Source organism: Saccopteryx bilineata, chromosome 1, assembly GCF_036850765.1.
Source record: "Saccopteryx bilineata isolate mSacBil1 chromosome 1, mSacBil1_pri_phased_curated, whole genome shotgun sequence".
NCBI lineage: Eukaryota > Metazoa > Chordata > Mammalia > Chiroptera > Emballonuridae > Saccopteryx > Saccopteryx bilineata.
This window is the reverse complement of record NC_089490.1, coordinates 105,042,766-105,066,041: the sequence shown is the minus strand read 5'-3', so window position 1 is coordinate 105,066,041 and position 23,276 is coordinate 105,042,766. Positions and strand designations below refer to the sequence as shown.

Sequence of the window (23,276 nt, the reverse complement as noted above, 5' to 3'; positions counted from 1 at the left end):
ATTATAAGGCCATTGTACTCAAAACAGCATGGTACTGGCATAAGAACAGGCACATAGATCAATGGAACAGAACAGAGAACCCAGAAATAAACCCACAGCTCTATGGACAACTGATATTTGACAAAGCAGGTAAGGAAATACAATGGAGTAAAGATAGCCTCTTCAACAAATGGTGTTGGGAAAATTGGACAGCTATCTGCAAAAAAATGAAACTAGACCACCAACTTAAACCACTCACAAAAATAAACTCAAAATGGATAAAAGACTTAAATGTAACCCGTGAAACCATAAGCATTTTAGAAGAAAACATAGGCAGTAAGCTCTCTGACATCTCTCGCAGCAATATATTTGCTGATTTGTCTCCACAGGCAAGTGAAATAAATGACAGGATAAACAAATAGGACTTTATCAAACTAAAAAGCTTCTGCACAGCTAAAGACAATAAGAACAGAATAAAAAGACAAACTACACAATGGGAGAATATATTTGACATTACATCTGATAAGGGGTTAATAACCAAAATGTATAAAGAACTTGTAAAACTTAATACCAGGAAGACAAACAATCCAATCCAAAAATGGGCAAAAGAAATGAATAGACACTTCTCCAAAGAGGACACACAGATGGCCAATAGGCATATGAAAAAATGTTCAACATCACTAATGATTAGAGAAATGCAAATTAAAACCACAATGAGATATCACCTCACACCAGTCAGAATGGCGCTCATCAATAAAACAACACAGAATAAGTGCTGGCGAGGATGTGGAGAAAAGGGAACCCTCCTGCACTGCTGGTGGGAATGCAGACTGGTGCAGCCACTGTGGAAAACAGTATGGAGATTCCTCAAGAAATTAAAAATCAAACTGCCTTTTGACCCAGCTATACCACTGTTAGGAATATACCCCAAGAACACCATAGCACTGTTTGAAAAAAAGAAATGCACCCCCATGTTTCTGGCAGCATTGTTCACAATAGCAAAGATCTGGAAACAGCCCAAGTGTCCATCAGAGGACGAGCGGATTAAAAAGCTTTGGTATATATATACTATGGAATACTACTCAGCCATAAGAATTGATGACATAGGATCTTTTACAACAACATGGATGGGCCTTGATAACATTAAACTGAGTGAAAGAAGTAAATCAGAAAAAACTAAGAAGTATATGATTCCACACATAGGTGGGACATAAAGATGAGACTCAGAGACATGGATAACAGTGTTGGGGTTACAGGGTGGTGGGAGGAGAGGGAGAGGGTTGGGGGAGGGGAGGGGCACAAAGATCATGGCTTTTCAGCATTTGCCATATTCCCCCTTTAATCTATAGACAGACAGCAAATATTTACTTATGGTGTTTCCACTATAAAGACTTCTGTCTTAGGGACAAATGCTGATGAACTATTTCAGCAGTTCCTCCTTCTTCAAAGACTTATATGTCAACATAGAGCTCCATGTTTCATAGGACATACTCAAGCTCACTCAATGCTCCCTGGAGCTTTAACACAAGGGAATGCCCTTTTTTTTTTCTCTTTTCTTTTTGTTGTATTTTTTATTTTATTTATTTATTTTTTGTATTTTTCTGAAGATGGAAATGGGGAGGCAGTCAGATAGACTCCCGCATGCGCCCGACCGGGATCCACCTGGCATGCCTACCAGGGGGGAATGCTCTGCCCATCTGGGGTGTTGCTCTGATGCAACCAGAGCCATTCTAGCGACTGAGGCAGAGGCCATGGGGCCATCCTTAGTGCCCGGGGTTGCTTTGCTCTGCTGGAGCCTTGGCTGCGGGAGGGGAAGAGAGAGACAGAGAGGAAGGAGAGGGGGAGGGGTAGAGAAGTAGATGGGCACTTCTCCTGTGTGCTGTGGCCGGGAATTGAACCCGGGAATCCTGCACACCAGGCCAATGCTCTACCACTGAGCCAACTGGCTAGGGCCTAGGAATGCCCTTGTTGATCAAGCTACCCAAAAGAAAATTATATGGAGCAACCATGACAGACCGAGCAATTCAGTCTCATACTATTCATCACCAGAATGCTGCAGCCCGGTGTAAACAGTTTCAACTTCTCGGGAGGCAGCACGGCAGATTGGGAAATCCTGTCCAAGGGGTCCTATACTGCCCCTTCATTTGGAGTTAACCCTCAAAGACCCGTACCAGGACAACTTTGGCAGATGGATGTTACTCAGATACCTTCATTTGGCAAACAGTAGTATGTCCACATTACAGTGGATACATATGCTGGATCTATAGTAACCTCTGTCAGAACAGGAGAGGCTGCTAAGTATGTTATAGCTCATGGTGTATGCATTGTTCTATTATTGGATTTCCTAAACTGGCTAAACTAAAAATGCTCCTGCATATGGAGCAAAAGCATTTACTGTATTTTGTCATGCTTACAATCTTTAAAGTTAAGGTATTATTAAAGTGTACTCAGCAAACATTTTAAGGTCAATTAAAAAAAAATTAAAAGGGGGTAGTCATATCCTGGAACCCCTATGGGTCTACCATATCATGCTTTTTACTTAAAAAAAAATTTACATTTCTTTTGAATGCTGATGAACAGGAGACACCAAATCTTTTTCACCTGCAAACTACTACCTTCTTTATTAGATCTAGCTAACAACACTGTTTTGTCTTTTTCCAAATAGCTCCAGATATATGGAAAAGATTTATATAGGCGGATGGGGATGCTCAAACCCCTCAGTGAGATCTTCTGAGCATGGCTTTTAAGATACCTAGAGGCAGAAAAAGCCCAATAGAGATCAGGGGAACTACCAGCTTTTAGGATACACCCTTAAAGGCTCCAACGCCCCAAAGGGGTCTCATAAGATGCCATCTGGGTCCTGCTTCAATAGTGGAAAGGAAGGTCATTGAGCTAAAGCCTGCCAGGCTTACATGCCTCTGTTGTGAGGAAACAGGGACACTGGAAGGTAGGCTTCCCCCTCACTCCTCTAAGGGAGGGTTCAGTCTCTTCCAGCCCTGCTCCAGCCACCTATGACCTAACCTTGCCCAGAAAGCTGGGGTTTGCCACTGAAGGCTGAAGGTGCCCAGGGCCGTCGGCCCCATCTACAACACTGTGGAGGAGCCTAGGGTATTTCTTCCAAGAAGCAGGTAAACTGATCTCATTTGCACAAGGGCCACTTAACTATGTTTTGCCTGAATAGTCAGGTTTTTTATTCTTCCCTCAAAGATCTCTGTTGTGGGTGTTGATAGTCCTATTTTCTGTTGCTTTGCTTGATATATAGTGTTTCCTTTATCCCTCCTACCTCAATGCCCCACTCATATTACAGGCTGGGACCTACTCCTAATTTAGAGCTCTCTTTCCCCCTTTTGCCAACTTCTATTATGAATCTACCTTTGCCACCCAGCTTAGTGTATCCCAAGGTTCTCTTTAGCATGTCACAGTCGCAGAGCTCCAGGGAAAAGCAACCTGGTCTCATCTCTCCAGGCACAGGAGAACAGAAGCTCCATATCCACGCATGCTGCAAATGGCTTTTTCCAGTCTACCTGAATCATTACCAGCTAGAAACAGCAGTTACTGGGACTTGGACATGAGCTGCAAAGTATAGAATGATGACAACAATTCCAGTGCCATGCGGACTTTTCCTGGATGTGGACTTTTCCTGGACTCCTGCTCTCTGTGACAGCTCCTAACAGACTGAACTGTGGTTGGGTTGCATTTTTCAGGGATTTGGCATGGTGATGGGGCCAGCTTGGACTTGGTGAACATGTTAAGGACACTACTCTTTTATGGATTCTTGCTGTATTGGCCAAGAGTTTGCTTAAAGGCTTTTAATCACTGTAAAAAAAAAATAGAAGAGTGGATAAAGAAGATGGGGCACATATACACCATGGTATACTACTATTCAGCTAGAAGAAATGATGACATCAGATCACTTACAGCAGAATGGTGGAATCTTGATAACATTATGCAGAGTGAAATAAGTGAATCAGAAAAAAACAAGAACTGCAAGATTCCATACATTGGCGGGACATAAAAGCGAGACTAAGAGACATGGACAGGAGTGTGGTGATTATGGGGGGTGTGGGGGGAGGAAAGTAGGGAGAGGGGGAGGGGGAGGGGTACGAAGAAAACTGGATAGAGGGTGATGGAGGACGATCTCTCTTTGAGTGATGGGTATGCAACAGAACTAAATGACAAAATAACCTGGAAATGTTTTCTTTGAATATATGTACCCTAATTTATTGATGTCACCTCATTAAAATAAAAATTTATTTATAAAAAAATAAAATTAGGTATAGGTGTGAGTTCTAAAGAGAGGTGTAACAGGTTTCTTTTTTTTTCAATAGCTAAGTTTCAATGAACTTTGATTGTGAATCATATGTTTAAAATAACATCTTATTTTTAAAACAATTGGAAATATAGCATTTTAAATGAAAACCTATAGCAAATCCCATCATATATTGAACATCTGTTTGCAATGCATGAGAGATTACCTTCTGATTTATCTCCTCAATCTCAATGTATATCTTTTTAATTGAAAGTTTTCTTTTTCCTTTTTTTTTTATAGTGAGAAGAACAGAGAGAGAGAGAGAGAGAGACAGACAGATAGGGACAGAGAGAGGGACAGATAGGGACAAATAGACAGACAGGAAGGGAGAGAGATGAGAAGCATCAGTTTTTCATTGCAGCACCTTAGTTGTTCATTGATTGCTTTCACATATGTGCCTTGATGGGGGGGGGGCTCTAGCCACTGAGCCAGTGACCCCTTGCTCAAGCCAGCAACATTAGGCTCAAGCTAATGACATTTGGGCTCAAGCCAGAGACCATGGGGTCAAGTCTATAATTCCACGCTCAAGCCAGTGACCCCACGCTCAAGCTGGTGAGCCCATGTTCAAGCTGGCAACCTCAGGGTTTTGAACCTGGGTCCTCTGCATCACAGGCTGACACTCTATCCACTGTGCCACCACCTGGTCAGGCTAATCCAAAGTTTTCTAAAAGTTAAATATCCTTATAGTACTAGAGAGTACTAGAAAGGGATGTATCTGTGTGAACCTTTCAACCATATAGACTACAACTTTCAGGGTGCCAGAAACTGTGTGGCCTAGGCTACCTGAGTTAAAGTTAATGCTTCCTAAAATGTCTATTTCCAGGTCTCATTCTAGTACCATTACATCATAATTCTTGGGGAAAGGTTTTGGAATATGCCTACTTAACAAGCTCCATAGGTGATTCCTAAGCATATTCAAATTTTGGGAATCATTTAACCTCAAATATCTGGATTCCCCATTCTGTACAGTCGGCTCTGACCTATAAGAGTCATAGGTAGTCTTGCCCTATTGCCACGGTGGCAGCATGGGTTCAGGACACTGGAAGAAAGCTGTGGCCCTTCTACAACCTGATGCTTTAATGAACAAAATTCCATAATTAGCAATTTTCTCTCTGCTTTAAGGCTGTTCTTTCTGGGTGAGGAAACACTTTAAATGCTTTCAGTCATTTATATCTTACTGTGAGGGAGCAAAAATAGTCTCTCTGGAGAAGAATGTGTAAGAATTGAAGGCTTCTGGTTTATAAAGAGAGGGTTACAGTGGGAAGAGATGCAAGAAACTGAAAGGAAAGCCTGGAGAATCTAAAAATAACATTTATGCCCTTTCAATTTAGTCTAGATCTGGCTCAGAATAGCTTAGTTTAGATTTCATTTTCTACGTGCTTTTAGAGTTGTAGAGAACTTAAAATACTGATATTTGCTACTGAGAAATATTAGAAGAGCCAGGGAAAATCAAACCAACCATTTATATTTGGGTTGCAAGTAGATTTTATTTCCTACACCAGTCTGATTGACTGGTCACAGCTACTTGGAACTCCATTGAGGAGACTTAAGTCACGGAAGCACCAGGCTTAGTTCTAGATAACTGTGACTGATTAATGATGTCTGCCTTGGTTGTGTAAGGGTAAGTGGTAATATGTGTGTTACTTATTTGCCAGCCTTAGTTTAGCACAAGCCTATATGGTCACAGACTGAGGCAGTGGTGCTGACATAATACCAGCAGAGTGAGTAGCATACAATACCTCTGGAGTAAGAAGGTAATCGAGAGTGCCATCTTTCATGTTATTCAATGCTTCATTACTTGGAACGAAAATGGTGTATGGTTCACCAGTGCCACCCTCATCTAAGGCATGTCCCACATTGGTTTTCTGCATTTAAGAAATAAAATTTTTTATCTGTAACGATCTCAAACAAGTATTTGAGTAATTCCTCAACAGTTACTTATAATTGACACACTGGTTAATTTTATGAAGAACTGGGCATGAAACATTTCCAAGAAATTCATGGAAACATACCTCTAACAAAGATCTGAACTTGCTGTATCTTGGCTGTAGCATTGTCATTATGGTTTGCTAAAAAGAGACATTTAAAAACATTTAGTAAAAAACAAAAAAAAAAGGTGTTTTAGGAAATAGATACCCTAACATTAAAAGACAGATGGCAGAGTTTTTGTGTGGAAATAGATTAAACAAATGACCTGGTCAACATTATTCAAATATTTCCTGTTGTTATTGAAACAGTAGTTCAGACCTGCACCTTCTGAAATAGCCTTATGCCAACAGGTCAGAAGGAATAAATGTTATTGAAGTGACACTGCCATCTTCCATAAAGCAGGAGGGATAAATTTTCACTGGTCACTGGACTGAATTGTCAGATGTGGCCACAAAAGAGATCACAAAACCAAGATCTGTCCTACACCTACTGCATGTCTTTCTCTCTGTAGAGGTATTCAGAATTCTGTTGGAAACAAGACAAATTATCCCACCTTCTCCATGGTTAGGGCCCTAGTACAAATGAAGGACAAATACATTTACTGATGGCATGTATTTTCTTTTTGGATGTGACACTCCAAGGAACAAAGGAAGATGGATTTGGGTTGATGTCACTTTTATCTGAAATTCTCACCTCCGTGTTGCTCTCAAATGTGGGTGTCATCTTGTCCATGGCTCTGTCAAGAATATGCAGGAGCCCGTTGGAAGCAATTATGTTCCCCTCTATAATTTTTACCTTCTTCTTGCCTTCATAGAGTTTAAGCTTTAGTTGACTGTCCTAAAACACCAAGGGAAAATTAAATGAAATTAGTGTGGTGGCCTTAGAGGAGCGAGCACTGAACTAGAAGTCAGAAGTCCTGAGTCCTTGAATTCTTCCACTTATTGGTTAGGTGATCTTGGATAGGTATTTGACCTGAAGTGGGGATGATGGTAACTGCTTGACTGATCTCACAAGGTTTTCATTAAGATCAAATAAGATAACTTGTGAAATCATTGATGACTGTCACTGAATGTGACTAAGACATTATAAGTCTCCCCAATAGACTGCAAGCTCCAAAAGGGCAAAACTGTTCAATTTACTATAAACACATCATCTATTTTACTGCCTTGTACAGAAAAGGCACACAATAAAAAAAATATATTTGTTGAGTAACAGAAGCTACTTCCTTCTTCCTCCAATGTGGTTCCAATAAGTTACAGACTTAGTAAATATTTATTGAATGAAGGAATGGATGAATACATGTCCTTGGGAGAAAGAAAGCCACATCTTAATTTTCTTTCCTTCCTTCCTCCCTTCCTTCCTCCCTTCCTTCCTTCCTTCCTTCCTTCCTTCCTTCCTTCCTTCCTTCCTTCCTTCCTTCTTTCCTTCCTTCCTTCCTTCCTTCCATTCACCCACCCACCATCCATCTTAACACACACAGTGCAACATACTGATTAAGGAATCAGGCAGACCTGCATTTGAATCCTGATTCTGGCAAAACATCCTTCACAGGGTTGATGTGAATCTTACTTAGACCCAATAAAGATTTGCCCTTGCATAGAATAAGTGCTAATAACCTATCAACTATTGATATTTGGTGAAACATAACCATATAGTCCATAATGCACACACGTACATTCTGTTGATTAATCATGTGGACTTCAACTCAGTAAAGTCACAAAAAAAGCTGTTTATTAAAGGAGAGGAGGGTAGTTTTAGTTAAAAAACAAAACAGAACTAATGGCATCAGGAAAGATGGGCTGTTATGCTGGAGAGGATGGGTAAACCACAGCAATAAAAAACAAACGCAATCCATGTCCTTTCATAAGAAGAACGCTGATCTGGTTTGTGCTGATGCTTCTAAGGAATAGGTTTCTCCTTACTGCTGGCAGTTGAATGATAGCTGCCTTGACAACTAATTCAGACCAGAGCAAAATCAAACACTTTATAACCTCCTTTTTGTAACAGTCCACCCCTTTCTACCTAACCCTTTCTGGTGTTGCTCTCCACTTTTTCCCATGTACGAAGTTCTCTGACAAACACAGAGAGTCAGCCAGCTGTGGGCACTGACTCAGTGGACAGCTGCATTCTGGGAGTGAACATAAGAGAAACCCTTACCTTATCAGCACTGAAGATTTCCCCTGACCTTCCCGTCAAGGTATAGAACATGTCTGTGTTGTTCATACGTTCGGTGTTCATCTGCCCAGCAATTATGTGGAGCTTCACAAAGTACTGAGTAGCCTTATAGTCCATCAAAAGCTCTTTTACCTAAGAAAGGAGAGCCCGTTCCTTCAGTCTCCATTGTTGGAAGGAGAAATGAGGTTTGTGATTCATACACTGACTTGTTCATCAAAGACACCAAAGTCAAAATCACTGATTCAAAAGAAGATATGCATCCCCATGTTTATTGCAGCATTGTTTACAATAGCCAAGATCTAGAAATAGCCCAAATGTCCATCAGTGGACGAATAGATTTAAAAGCTGTGGTACATATACACAATGGAATACTGTGCAGCCATGAAAAAGACGGACGTTTAACCTTTTGCGATGGCATGGATGGACCTGGAGATTATTATGCTAAGTGAAATAAGCCAGGCAGAGAAAGACGAATATCATATGATCTCACTTATACGTGAAATCTAATGAACAAAGTGAACTGAGGAATGGAATGGAGGCAGAGGTGAGGTCTCAGGGAGCAGAGGGACAACTGTCAGGGGCAAGAGGGAAGAGGGGATGGGATCAGAGAAGGTGAAGGGATTAGTGAAATTATATATACATAACACATAGATACAGATAACAGGACAGCAAATCCCAGGGAAGGGTGGAGGAAGTTAGGGGGAAGCGGGAAATGGGGGGGGGGTTATGGGGGACAAGGGCATGGAGATGAGGGATTTATATTGAGTGGGACACTTGAATCCATGTTAACACAATAAATGGCACTTGCCATCGGTGACAAGAACGTGGCGCTGGGCAAGGAGAGTGGTGGGCATGGGGGCAGGAACTTGAGCCCAGGAAGCAGATGGAAATAAAGCAGATGGAAGTCAGGTAGAGTGGATCAATGGAGCTTTTTAACAGTAAAGTTAAGATTCTTGAAATCCATTGGGCCAAATCTATATTTTATCAATAATATGTCATCAACAATCAACCAACAGAGATTGTTTTAACTTTGTGTAAACTGAATCTGTATATTAAACAGGAGACCATATGCCAAGTGCCCAGCCCAGAGGCCTGGAACATTTACCAGTTCTCCCCAACAGGAGAGGGGAGGACAGCTCTGAAGATGAATGGTAGATTCATCTCAGACACATTAATGGTGGTGGCATACTAGGGTGAAAGAATCTGAACTCACTGGGTTTTTATTCAGTGCAGCAAAAATGATCCCAAAATTGAGTAAGATAAACTGATTTTATACAAATCATTATCTGCATAAAACCAAATCTGACCATTTGACCTGATCATGTTGAAACAGCTCCTCCAGGCACTGTGAGTTTCATTCCCCCGATGACATTATTTCAGACAACAGCTGTTTAGATGGAAGACTACAAAGTTCCAGTTTCCCCTAACATTGTTACCATTTATGATTTTTATTTTTTTAGGTGATAGGAAGAATAAAGCAGACTCCCACATGTGCCCTGACTGGGATCCACCCAGCAACCCCTGTCTGTGGCCGATGCTTCAGTACTGAGCTATTTTTAGTGTCTGAGGCTGACAGGCTCAGACCAACTGAGTTATTCCCAGTGCCTGGGGCCATGCTTGAGCCATTCAAGCCACTGGCTGCAGGAGGGGAAGAGAGAGAGAAGAGGGAGTAGTGGGGGAGAGAAGCAGATGGTCACTTCTCCTGTGCTCCTGACTGGGAATTGAACCTGGGATGTCCATATGCCGGGTTGACACTCTATCCACTAAGCCACACTGGTCAGGGAAGGGAGCAGTTTTGCATTATGCAAATCTTATTTATCACATGACAATAGTTAAGAACCCTCAGGAATTAGCCTTGAAGGGATAATGACTGGAAGAGGCATCAAGGCTCTCGAAGGGAGATGGTCATGATCTTGATGGTTACATAAGTACATTCACTTTGTGACAATTCATTCAGTTGTGCACTCACAATGTGTATACTTTCTGTCAGGATGTTATATTTCACTGAAAGACGTTTACCAAAACATCGCCATCTTTACCATCAGTAGGTTTGATTTTAATGGGGGTTTTCTGCTTTAAAGTAAAAGAAGGTACTATCTACTAAGATTTTTTTTGTTATTATTATTTTGCATCAGCCACTTGTTGTAGGTGTATTTTACACACTTACATTGAATCCTTTCAGTCCCTTGTCGGTAGGCAACAGCACAGTGAAAGGTCCCAGGTTACTGAGTGGCCAGGCGTAGGCTTTGTCTTAGCAGTTGAAACACACAAAGAAAACACAAATGGGTCAGTGGCACTCATGGAGTAAAATCAGGCAATGGTTCTTGTGGCCCGCTTAGACCCTTGACTCAAGAGCTTCTCTGTGCTAAGCAGCATGTGCAGGCCCGCTGTAAACTGGGAAGCTGTTTAAGAATGGAGGGCACCATGATGCCGTAACTCCAAAAAGTTCCTTAGAACGCTGTGATATTCCCTGCAGCCACAGGCTTGGCTTTAAGGACACCGTGGGATGAGAGGTTCTGTGAGGGTCATGTGACCAAATCCTCAGACAACCCTACCCCGCAAGTCCCTGACCCTGGGCCTGACTCACTGAGGTGTCACCATTTCAGCAAACAAAGCCCTGTGTCACCCAGAGCCAGTTCAGGAGAGCCTCATGCTTGGTTTATGGCTCTGCTTTTGCCATCTTGAAATGGTTGATAATTTTTTTTTTTAATCAAAGAGCTCTGCCTTTATTTTGCATGAGGCCCTACAGGTAATGTGGATGGTCCTGTGTCCATACCCCCGGGGAAGCTGGGACACATGAACGTGCCCTGTGCTCTCACCCAGGAGTCCATGTGTACTTAGCACTTGATAAACGGGGCAGGCGAGAGGTCGACTGGACTCTGTTCGAGGACCTGTTCTGCAAAGGACACTTTGTCACTTCAGTTTGCTTTCATTTGATATTTTAAGAGTCTTTTGAGGAAGGCTGTGAGGAGCCTGGCAGATGGTCCTTGAGCCCTGAGGCATGCCAGTAATGCCGGAATCCCCTTAGAAGGCCTCAGAAGAAACAGGACATGTTTACAGGATGTCCATTAAGATCTGTGCCAAGAGCACAGGGTTGACCCATGGAAGACATTTCTCTGTCTGTGCTCTTTCTGGGAAATCATTTTTGATGACTGGCAAATTTAAGATACTGATATTTTAAGGCTTCTGTTGTTTGGACAAGTGAGTCTATGGGCCAAATTTGTGTTTTATTGAAAATCTTGTCTAAGGCGACAGTCAGCTGTCATATTTGATTCTTAAGGAAATGTGGGGTAATGACCTAGAGGGTACTTGGAGATGTAGGAGGGTGTTTTGGGCTGTTGTCCTTCCTGGGGGTTATGTGGAGAATATGTCATTAGAGACAGTTAGTGGCTGGGGGGCCAACAATGCTAAATATCTAGCAATATGTGAGATGGTTGCACATAATCAAGATGGTTCCCAAAATTCAAACAGCTCCTCCATTGAGAAACACAGATACTGACTCTGGGGCTTAGTCACTCTTTATGCCCAGTGTTATCTGCCAACCTTGTTTCATATCTGAAGGACCCATGAGGTCAAGGGAAAGAGGATGGCCTCCATATTCATATTAGTGGTTACTCTGTATCAATGTTGTTACAGATCCATTAATTTATGGTGACCCCAGGACCCTGTCCTCAGCTCTCTGCCTCCTAATTGTTACATTTCTGGGTCTCCTGGCATAACTCTTATTTCCATGGAAACAGCTGTCCTTTCTTTTCCACCTGCATGACCCCTCCTAGAAGGGCTGATCCTAATAGGCAAGCCTTGCCTAGCCTGTCCACCCCTTTTGAATGATGTGTCTTGCAGTTGCTCTTGCCTGAAAGATGGTTGCCCTTGATGTGGCATCTGCACCCATAGCTGCATACCCAGGAGCGTGATGAAGGAGGTCAGCCTTCCTTGCCATTTCCCTCCGGGTTCAGTGTTTAATTCTCTGAGTCTCTCCATGATGTTTCCGTAACATGTTGATCCATCGCCCACATAACCCTTCTGGCAGGTACATCTAGAGGGTGAAAGCACATTCTCACAGTCTTAGAGCCATGCAGTGGTGAGATCTTACAGTCCAACCCCCTCACCTGCATCCTTGTCTGCAATGATGGGGAAAGCAATGCCCAAGGTCGGCCAGGGACAAGGGACCCAGGAGAGGAGAAGCACGGATTAGTGAGCACTAGCATAGTGCCTGACACAGTGCAGGACCACAAGAAATGGATATATGATAAATTATGCATATATATAAACATTGGATATATTTGTATATTCTGTCTCAGTATTTTTCAAAGTGTCATCAAGAGACCATGTCCATCAGAATCACTTGGAGTGCTGACTATAAATGCAGAGTCTGCCACAAATAAAGATTCAGAGCTACTGACCTGCTTAGAAGACTCTTCCCCTCCCCTTCCTTCCCAGCTGAGATCTCCATTTAACTGTCCCTTCTTTAGAACAATTTTTCTCGATTATCCATCCCCTCTTCAACCCTCCACTACAGATCAGACCCCCCTTCTTATGTACTCTCATGGTCCCCTAGAGCCCTCTCTGTACCACCAGGGCCAGGTGCCATTCTGTCCTAACTGTGTGGTTTCTGGATCCCATCTGATTGGAGAAGAGAGTGAGGGCAAGGGCTCTGTGTGTGTTTAATCACCGTTGTAACCCCAGGATCTAGCACAGGGTGTGGTCCATAGGCGGTACGTAATAGTTGTACAATAAGTAGTCATTGAACTAAAATAAATATATAAACAATGGTGAAGGTCACAGAAATTTTACACAGTAATTTAGTTTCATGAAAGAGAGAGTTAAAGACGCACTTAATGACGCCCGAGCTGTGATGTGCTGGTAAATGTTGAGTGGACAGCTCTCTGCACATGGGTGGGGAGAGCCCTGATGTGCAGTGTCTGTCAGTTTCCATGGTTCATGCTTTCACCTTGGCTAATCTCAAACTACCAGCATGATGCCAACCAGCTTGCAAGATTTCCAAAAATGTAACAATTAGCTCTGGTGAATCAGTAAGCCCGGACTCTAGCACAGGACTCAGCAAAGATTAGTTGACAGCTGGCTGAAAAGGCAAGGTGCTTAGAAAGGTAACAGTTACCAGGATCCTAAAGATAAAAGTGAGGAACCCAACGTGTGGTAGGGAAGAACATTTCAGAGAAGAGAGATGCACGGGCCCTGTGGTCAGATCACCATAGAAGTAGCTGATCTTTAGAAGAGTATTCCAAAGGATAATTATATACACACTAATCCAGTTGTGCTTTTAAATATGGTCCCATGGCAAATGGATAGATTTTGAACAAGTTTGCTGAACAAACATTTCAGAGTCTTATCACCTTTTTGCTTGGATTGCTGCAGTGACTTCCTAACTGGTTTTTCTGCCTTTAGGTTTTCTCCCTTCAAATCAATCCTTCAACCTGGTGAGGTCTCTCCAAAAGGGAATTCTGCATCTCTGCTTCTCTGCATCAAAACTCTCAAGGCCTCCTCACTCAGAGGATAAGATGTAAGTGCACAGCATGGCATGCCAGGCCCCCAGAGGAGGTCCTGCTTATGTCTCTTTCTGCCATTCACTGCAAATTACAGCTACATCAAATTGTTTAAAAGCAAAACAGAACAAAACAAAACTGTGGTGCCCTTCTCAGGCCATGTGCCCTGCCAGGAACGTGCCCCCAGCCTCACCTTATAGGTCAGACGTGACCTGCTCCAAGCAGCCTTATCTGACCTCCGAACTCTCCCCTGACAGGAACACCCAGGCCATACCTCCATCCCCACAAAATCGCCTTCCCCACAAAATCGCCTTCTGGGAGTTGTCTCCTCTGCTAGTCAGGAAGCTTCCCCAGGACCTGGATCCCACCTGATTCCTCACTATATCTCACCACCTGGGACAGTGCCCAACTGTTGAACTGATTATTCTCTAAGAACCTGCTCAATTCTAGGAGCCTTGACTTAAGAGGGCTAGAAAGACAATAATAACAGATACCTTGTCCTTTTAACATCTCACAGGATGAAGATGGAATTGAAAACAAGTAGTTTATTAGCAACATGACAAGGCCACTTAACTCCTTGAGTCCCAGTTACCTTACCTACGAATAAGCTTAATAATACCTTTAAGACTGTCAACAGAAGAGGTAATGCATGAAAACTGCTGGCGCCATGACAGACACATAGAGAAAGCTCAATACTGGGCAGATGACAATAAGAATGATGATGATGATGGCAGTGACAGTGATAATGATGGAGACGGTGGTGATAACAGCAACAGTTATGTGGAGGGGCTGGGATATAGCAGGCCAAGTCCATAAACAGGTAACGTAAGTTCCATAGTAAGTGTCACGATAGAAGCTTGAGTAAGATGCTGTAGGGTGTGGGAGGGGGAGTGCCTAATTCTGATGAAAGAAAAATGGAGCAGGTTCCAGGAGAAAGTAACATTTAAGATAATTCTAGAAGGATACATAATAAGTTTCCCAGACAGACAAATTTACTGATTGAGTTTTCAGTGTTGTTATGGAGTAGTCACTCTCAATCAGGGGCAATTTTCTCTCCCAGGGAATATTTGGTCACATCTGGAGATGTTTTTGGTTGTCACATCAAGGGTGAAGGTGCCGCTGGCATCTGGTAGGTAGAGGTCAGGGATGTTGCTACACATCCTACAATGCACAAGACTTGACCTACTGCAAAGAATTACCTGGCTCCACAGGTCGACAGTGCTGAGGTTGAGAAACCTTGTTATAAGAAATCACTAAGGCAGGTATAACCATGGAACGACAGTAGATTTAATACAATCATATATCAGTTTCCTACTTAAACATCAACTTTCACTGCAAGTACTGTGCCACAAAACAGTGAATTTAAGAAGATCAAAAGGGGAATTGGATGTCATTGCGGAGAATTAATATTGCTCTAAATTACATAAGTTCCATTGGTAGACAACTGTTAATAGCTAGGACAAGTAACCTTTACAAAGCACTAAGAATGTTTCTCTCTAAAAGTGTCCTAAGTTGATATGAGGCTGATGATCTGTTTTGTGTAAAGTGACTTGACTTGTTTTTCCTAAGAATGGCAGGAGAATTGTGTTTTAACGACCTCAGGGCTAAATGAAATGTCTGAGACATAAATATTTTTTATTGTTATTTTAAAGTCTCGGTCTAAAATCTGAGACTTCATGAGATCATTTTCTGACTGCAGTGTTCTCAGTTGGGTTACGACACAGCCACAGCATTGCCTGTTCTGTAAAGTGGTTCTCTATTGGGTGTAAAAGTCTCCTGCTGCCTTAAAGCATAAAAATAAACTTAGGCTAAACTCTCATGCACTGTTGGTGGCGATGCAGATTGGTGAAGCCACTATGAAAAATAGTATAGAGGGTCCTCAAAACATTAAAAATGGGACTGCCTTATGACCCAGCAATGGCAATGCTGGAATATATCCAAAGAATCCCAAAACACTAATTTGAAAGAACACATGCACCTCTATGTTTATTGCGGTGTTATTTATAATAGCCAAGACATGGTAGCAGCATATATGCAATGGTATATTACTTGGCCATAAAAAAGAATGAAATAATGCCACTTGCAACAGCCTGGATGTAACTGGAGGATATTATGCTAAGTAAAATAAACCAGTCAGAGAAAGACAAATGCCATATGATCTCACTTACGTGTGGAATCTAAAGAACAATATTAAATGAACACACAAAACAGAAATAGATTCACAGATACAGAGAACAGACTGCTGGCTGCCAGAGGAGAGAGGGTTTAGGGGACTGGGTGGCAAAGTGAAGGGACTAAGCGGTGCATATCGGCAGTTACAAAATAGCCATGGGGATGTAAATAACAGCTTAGGACATATATATAGTTAATAACATTGTGATGACTGGGTATGGTGCCTGGTAGGGACTGGAAATACCAGGTGGAACACTTCGTAAAGTATATGATTGTCTAACCACCATGTTGTACATCTAAAACTAAAACAAAACAATATTGAATGTAAACTGTAATTGAAAAGTTAGAGTGGCCCTGGCCGGTTGGCTCAGCGGTAGAGCATCGGCCTAGCGTGCAGAGGACCCGGGTTCGATTCCCGGCCAGGGCACACAGGAGAAGCGCCCATTTGCTTCTCTACCCCTCCACCACGCTTTCCTCTCTGTCTCTCTCTTCCCCTCCCACAGCCAAGGCTCCATTGGAGCAAAGATGGCCCGGGCACTGGGGATGGCTCTGTGGCCTCTGCCCCAGGCGCTAGAGTGGCTCTGGTCGCAACATGGCGACGCCCAGGATGGGCAGAGCATCGCCCCCTGGTGGGCAGAGCGTCACCCCTAGTGGGCGTGCCGGGTGGATCCCGGTTGGGCACATGCGGGAGTCTGTCTGACTGTCTCTCCCTGTTTCCAGCTTCTGAAAAAAAAAAAAGAAAAAAAAAAAAAAGAAAAAAAAAGAAAAAAAAAAAGGTTAGAGAAAGAAAATTGTGAGAATTCTAGCTTCCAAATAAATAAATATATTAAAAAAATACCAACAACTGGGGGTCAGAACAGTTCCGTGCCTTGTTCAAAGGCACCCCACTGGTGAACTGTGGGCCCCACGTTGGAGCCCATTCCTCCTTAGTGAGGCTCTCTGTGCTAATACAGAATGGTTTGGAATGTTCCGCGTAAACTGGCTGCTATATTGAGGAGGCATACACAAAATCCGTCTCTGTTCTAGGTGAACTAAGTTAGTTGAATTACTGGTGGCCCTTTATTTTATCAGAGTAAACTAGCCGGCCTTTAACCAAGCCCTCTATCCTGCTGAAGACAGTCCATTTTAGGGGCGGGGCAGAGAGGGTCAAGGAGATTTGTAAGTGAAACACATGCCCCTAAAATCCATGCTAGTTTCAATGACATTCTAAAAAAAAAAGCTTTCATGCATCTTATATTATTCTGGTGTTCCTTTTCATTTTTTGATTTTATCTTCCCAAACACAAAGGAAAGAAAGTATTTAGGGCACTTGTCTCAAAGGGTGATTGGCAATGTGTAAGGTGCTTCGGTTGTCAGTGTTACCAGAATGTGCTTGTTCACTATGTATGTTGGGTGCATATATGCCTATGTACATGGAGAGGGTGTGTTTGTGTGTTCACACATGTGTGTGGAGTGATTTCTATGTGCCAGCTTCTGCTCAGAGATTGATGAATGTAATTTCATAAAATCCTCACTATATCCCTGGTTCTTCTTGTTTAATGACAGAAAAAACAAACAAACCCCATCAGTTCAGAGAGGATAAGGTAAATCGAAGAGTTAGGATTTGAACTCAAATGTTCTGACACCCAAGCTGTTTCCATATCACCCGCAATGAGTGCAGGCAGGACATGATGACGACCACAAACCCTATCTGAGCAAATCCACACATTCAGAACCCAACTATGAAAAGAATGAACTCCGAAGAGGTTAGAAGGGGGCTTTGGAACCACAGAAACTCTTTTATAATTCCATGGTTCAATGACTTTTATGGTTTTGAGCTCACAATGGCAGCCTGGGTCCTTTTCACATGCTGATGACAGTAAGAACTGAATATGGGACCAAGATGGAAGCCTCAATCTGGGAGTCAGAAGACTTGGAGTCTAGCCTCAGTTCACCCACTAATAACAACACAATACAGCTGTATAGCAGTTTCCAGAACATTCCCTCATGTAATTTTTACAACAACCATATGAAGTAGATACCACTGTGCTCATTTTATACTTAGAGAAACAGGCCAGAGGGATGGGGTCCCTTTCCTACAGTCATGCGGCTGATAGATCCCCGTGCAGAGACTCAACCCCAGGTCTTTAAACTCCAAATACCACCTCTTTCCCCACCATGAGCCTCAGGAATTTTCACACAAATATGTTAAATCATATAAAACCCCTTCTTTTGAAACCTGGAGTCCAGGAAACACCACTAGTGTTTATGCACTTTCCCTGGCCCTGTTTTGTACCATTAACAAGCACTATTTCCCGGATGAGGAAACAGGCATATATGTTAGAGGTCAAAGCCCTGTAATCACAGCAGACATTTGTTTCCCCCGTGACATTTGGTTTCCTTCTCTCAACACACTGACCGCTTAACACCATGTTAGCAGGCCAGGTCAGCACTGCAGACTGTTCTAACGGTCATTAGAAAGGAAACAACTTTTAAATGATTCATTGATTAAATGAAGATTTATTGAGTATCTACCGTGTCCCTTGTACTGTGCTATGTGGGGGTGGGGTGGATACGGGTGGCATAAGACACATTCCCTGCCCTTCAAGAAACTTACAGCAGGAACTGGCCGCCCCTTTTACTGCTTGGAAAGAAGGTGGTGGAACTGCCAAGACTTACCTGGTTTGGCCCGGGGTGATGGTGGAGCAGTTAGCATTCTTGTGACAGGGGTTATTGGACGCACAGACATCAGTCACACTGCACCCCACACCGGGTACAAAGCCGTGGTAATGTTCCTTACACTCACAGTGAGACTTCAGTGGGCGGGGAGAGAAAAGCAAATAGGGTTGTAGTTAGTCACTGAAGCTGACATTCTACTTCAATTCTGCCATAAAAACTAACTCAAGGTAGGTCCCAAAGTGGGGCTTAAACTAGAACTTTGCCAAAGTGTCTGGAATGGGAAGCCCTGTGGCTATTATCTCATTTGTTTGGAAACTCAGACATCTTGTTGGTAAGTTTACCCTTTAGTTTTCTTGGTTGCTAACCCTGGGTGTTGCTGGCACCATAATTCCTGATTTTAGATTTTCTACAGCTGAGTAGAGAGTGAGAATCAGATGGAAAGTATCAGTGGTCTAGAAACCTGGTTTTCAGCTACTAAACTCAAGTGATATTCGGGAAAGCCTGGAGATTTTTTATTTTTACAGTGAGATGGGGGCAGTGTCACTAGAGGTCAGGGATGCAGCTAAACATCCTACATTGCTCAGGAAAGCCCCCACCAACAAAGGATTATCAGCCCAAAATGTCATTAATACCAAGGTTGAGGAACCCCACTCTGGAATAAAGGGAATGATGAAAGCGCTGCTTCTGTGTGAGCAGTGGAGGATGTCTAAGACTGGACAATCTGCCTTGGGACACATTTTTAAGTGACAAACTATATTTTTAACCTCATTCCCTTGTTCCTGGGACCTTGGTTCAGAGTGTAACATGATTTTGCCAATAGAGGACCTCATTTAGAAGATGGTGTTCAGCCCTTTGAATTTTTTGCAAACCTGCTTCAGAAATTGATAGCAGAAATGTCTTGTGATACGTTCTTTTTCCTGGGAGATAAAATTGGGTAGCTTCTGTGCAGGAGACGCCAGGAGCATTCCTGTGGGGTGCCAATGTGACGACCAGAGACCCATCGCTAAGTTTGGGTCCAGCACCAACGCCTTTCCTCCTACCCAGGCAGGCCTGGCTTTGTGTATGGATGGATTTCCTCCACTGAACACTCAGTGTGCAGTTCTGGGTGCAGCAGGCACCACTAAATATTTGACAGATGAGTGAGATATTAGGAAAAGGATTCTTTCAACTGAAGTTCTCAGCAAAGGTCTACTGACCAGATGTGATTTAAAGGGTCGGGGTCTCACCCCAGAATATCTTCACTGCTCCTTATAGTCTGGAATTTGATCAGTGTTCATCCCTTTGGGACAAAAGTATTTTTGGTTCTAAGGGTCCGCTCTTGAAAAGAAATTAGAGAGATTGGAAGATTGTTGGTGAAAATCAAATATATAGTCACCCAATACTTGGCCAACAGTTAATTTGTTAATCTAACTTGAGTTGTGTATGTATTTGTCAATCACCATATAGGACTAGGCTAAAGGAGAAAGTAAGACAGGTGTTGATTGGGGAGCTTGGAAAGTGTGTGTGTAGAGGAGGGACTGGGGAGGGGACACACTGAGGTCACCCCTACACATGTGCAAGTCTGTCTGAAGAGGAAGCCCAATTGCACATTGAAAGGGAGTACAGTGGGGGGCACAGAGGCAGATTATATCCATGGCCCGTTTTCCCTTTGGTGGGGTGTCCTACTTCCATTAGCATCAGTTCCATGCATCAGTAGCTCACCTGTCCAGGCCCATCATATCTGCACACTGTTGTCTTTGTAGGGCAGTTTCCAAAGTTGGTTTGGCAGGGGTCCACTGGCAAGCACACCTGGCCATCCCCATGGTAGCCTTCTTGACACGCACAACTGTGCTGATTTGGTCCCAGGTACGTGCAATGAGCGTGAGGGTGGCAGACGTTTTGTAAACATGGATTGATGGCTTGAGAGGCAAAGACAAAATAAGAGGCAGTTACCACACCCGGGGTGGAGAAGGAAAACTGAGCTGTGGAGTGACTGCCAATCACAGCTCATCAAAGCTGCACAGGCAATCCAACAATTTTAAGAGGAGTGAGTAACATTTCCTCTTACTGCATCTGATCACCCTCACCTACCAAACAGATTTACATGTGGCCACCAGGGACTATCGGTACAAATATTATGTTGATATATTATTATACCATGTGATACATGGATTTAATTATAAAAGATCAGGAAAGAAAGCACTGAGGCTTAAAGAGTTTATTATACGTACTGGGTTTGGTTCTAAGCATTTGTCATACATTAACTCAGTTAATCCTCACAACCTTCTAAAGTACCAATATTATCCTCATTTGATAGCTAGGAAAATGGAGGCACAGACAGGTTAAAGAATATATTCAGGGTCATGTAGTTAGCAAAGGGCAGATCTGGGATTTGAACCCAGACACTCTGGCTCTAGTTTCATGATGAGAATTTTGCTTAGATTTTTTTTATATATTTCATTCAGTGACATAAAGAGAAACAGAAGTGGTCATTGCATTAAAATTAGGGAGGTTATGAGTTATTTCTTTTTCCTACTGAGTAACCTAAACAACTCAACTCATAAAATGACAGGATGTAAATTCTACTCACGCTCGCAGTACTTGCTGTCGCCTTTGTAGTTGGGAAGGCATTTGCATTCTAGCTTTGTTTCATCTTCCTTGGAAAGCGAGCATCTGGAATGTTCTGGGCAGAGCAAGGCTGCACATTCAGGGATGGCTACAAAGGAAGGTTGTTGAGGTGACTGCATCAGTAGAATAACCAGTTATAAAAAACTCAACAAATGCAATATTCGCTCTTATTAAGATGGTAACATAGGTTTGTCGTAAAATTAAAAAAATACAGAATGCATAAAGTAAAACTTAACTGTCTTCTTATTCTCAGTATCCCATCCTACTCCTAAAATAACTAATGTCAACAACTAATATATTTATTTATAAATGTATTTACATGATTTTAAAGCAAAATGGAATCCTGTTAAAATATTTAGAAACTTGTTTTTTAATTTAACAATATATTATGGAGGTTTTTAAGAATTTATGTTAATCTCTAATAATTGCATAGTTTTTTGCAGTATCAATGGGATACAGATGGTTCTTAAAAACTGTAAAGAGTCTGACATATTAGTCAACGTACAAAGCTAATAGGTTGGGCTGATACAGTTTCATGGATGCTCGTAGAAGATACGAGATTCTTGGGTTAGAGATGAAGGGCAGTTTATTACTCATGTAAAGAGCAGTAGCCAGATGGTCAGCATTTTTGCACCTAGCCCTAATTCTCGTGGGGCAATGCAGAGTCCCAGGTGGAGACCCGGACACACAGTGGATTTCATTACAGAAGAAGAGCTCTGATCTTAGGGAACCTAAGGCCTTTCTTTCTTTTCTTTCTTTCTCTCTCTCTCTCTCTCTCTCTCTCTCTCTCTCTCTCTCTCTTAAATCATAGGCAATGAATTAGTTAGGGCAGGCAGGAGAGAGAAACTACACAATAACCGGGGCACTTACGCTGGTCACAGTTGGGGCCAGTGTATGCAGAGTAGCACTCACAGGTCCCATCGCCGTCTGTCCCACTGTTGCACACGCCGTGCACACAGCTGCACACTGCAGACACAAAGTGGGGATTTTCCAGTACCTGGTATAGACAGCTTCTGAAATTCTGGATGAATAATGTTTTCAGATAATTTATTGAAATTTGCATGATGAGGCAGGAAAACCCATGGGTTTGAAGTCCTAGAGACTCTGGCTTGACTCTTGACTTCATTTTCCTTTTAATGGCTTTAATTTAATTGTGTGTGATGATGCCTATATGGTGGGATTTCTATAGAATTAAATGAGATAATATATATAAGGCATACTCAGCCTATCACGTGGACTGGAGTGCCTTTCTCTATTTTTAAAAGTTACATCATCCTTAGACACCTCCCCCAAAATTTAACTTGATGTCTAGATACACCTATCATGTTTAAAAGAGAAATGCTACCACTGACTCAATTGCTGTTGGTAACAGGGAGCTATGGAAATAAGTCCTACTTCCCAGATGATGAGGCAGTGCAAGTAAGAAAAGAACTTCAGGAGGGCAGAGAATAGTTATGCCATGTTTTATACCTTGAAATAGGCGACTTTTTAGCTCAGAGACAGATCATTTCAGGAATGAGAAATGAAGGGCATTTGAAATAAATACTCTTGAGCACCCAATTTGTGGCTCATTTGCAGCAAGATTTACTATCTGGCTGGGCCATCAGCATCCTAAACCCAGCTCTCTGTGAAGGATATTTCCTTCCTTTGCTGCTATAATAAATTACCACAAGCTTAGTGGCTTCAAACAACACAAATTGATTTTCTTATAACTACGGGGTCAGAGTCTGAAATGTGTCTCACTGGGCTAAAATCAAGGTACCAACAGTCTGTGTTTATTCTATATACCCCAGGGGAGGGTCTATCCTCCTGCCTTTCCCAGCTTCTGGAGGCCACCTGCATTCTGTGACTCATGGCTCCTTTATCCATTTTCAAAGTTCGCCATGTCCGACCAAGTCCTCCTCATGCTGCCATCTCTATTGGTCCTCTGTCCTTAGCCTCCCT

General features: G+C 42.5%; 1 protein-coding gene across 2 annotated transcripts in view; it reads right to left on the bottom strand.

Moving 5' to 3' along the window:
* Positions 1-23,276, bottom strand: part of STAB2 (stabilin 2) — a 165,526-nt gene that overhangs the window by 118,817 nt on the left and 23,433 nt on the right. For both annotated transcript variants that reach the window (XR_010729508.1, XM_066263061.1), the window contains exons 6-15: positions 22,203-22,298; positions 21,295-21,420; positions 20,427-20,623; positions 18,726-18,859; positions 12,295-12,428; positions 10,560-10,642; positions 8,375-8,524; positions 6,911-7,054; positions 6,301-6,357; positions 6,028-6,153 (exon numbers count right to left, since the gene is read on the bottom strand). Coding sequence is in view for 1 of the 2 variants with exons in the window: in XM_066263061.1 (XP_066119158.1) it covers positions 6,028-6,153; positions 6,301-6,357; positions 6,911-7,054; positions 8,375-8,524; positions 10,560-10,642; positions 12,295-12,428; positions 18,726-18,859; positions 20,427-20,623; positions 21,295-21,420; positions 22,203-22,298 (1,247 nt within the window). In the remaining variant the exon portion in view is untranslated. The remainder of the gene's footprint in view (positions 1-6,027; positions 6,154-6,300; positions 6,358-6,910; positions 7,055-8,374; positions 8,525-10,559; positions 10,643-12,294; positions 12,429-18,725; positions 18,860-20,426; positions 20,624-21,294; positions 21,421-22,202; positions 22,299-23,276) is intronic.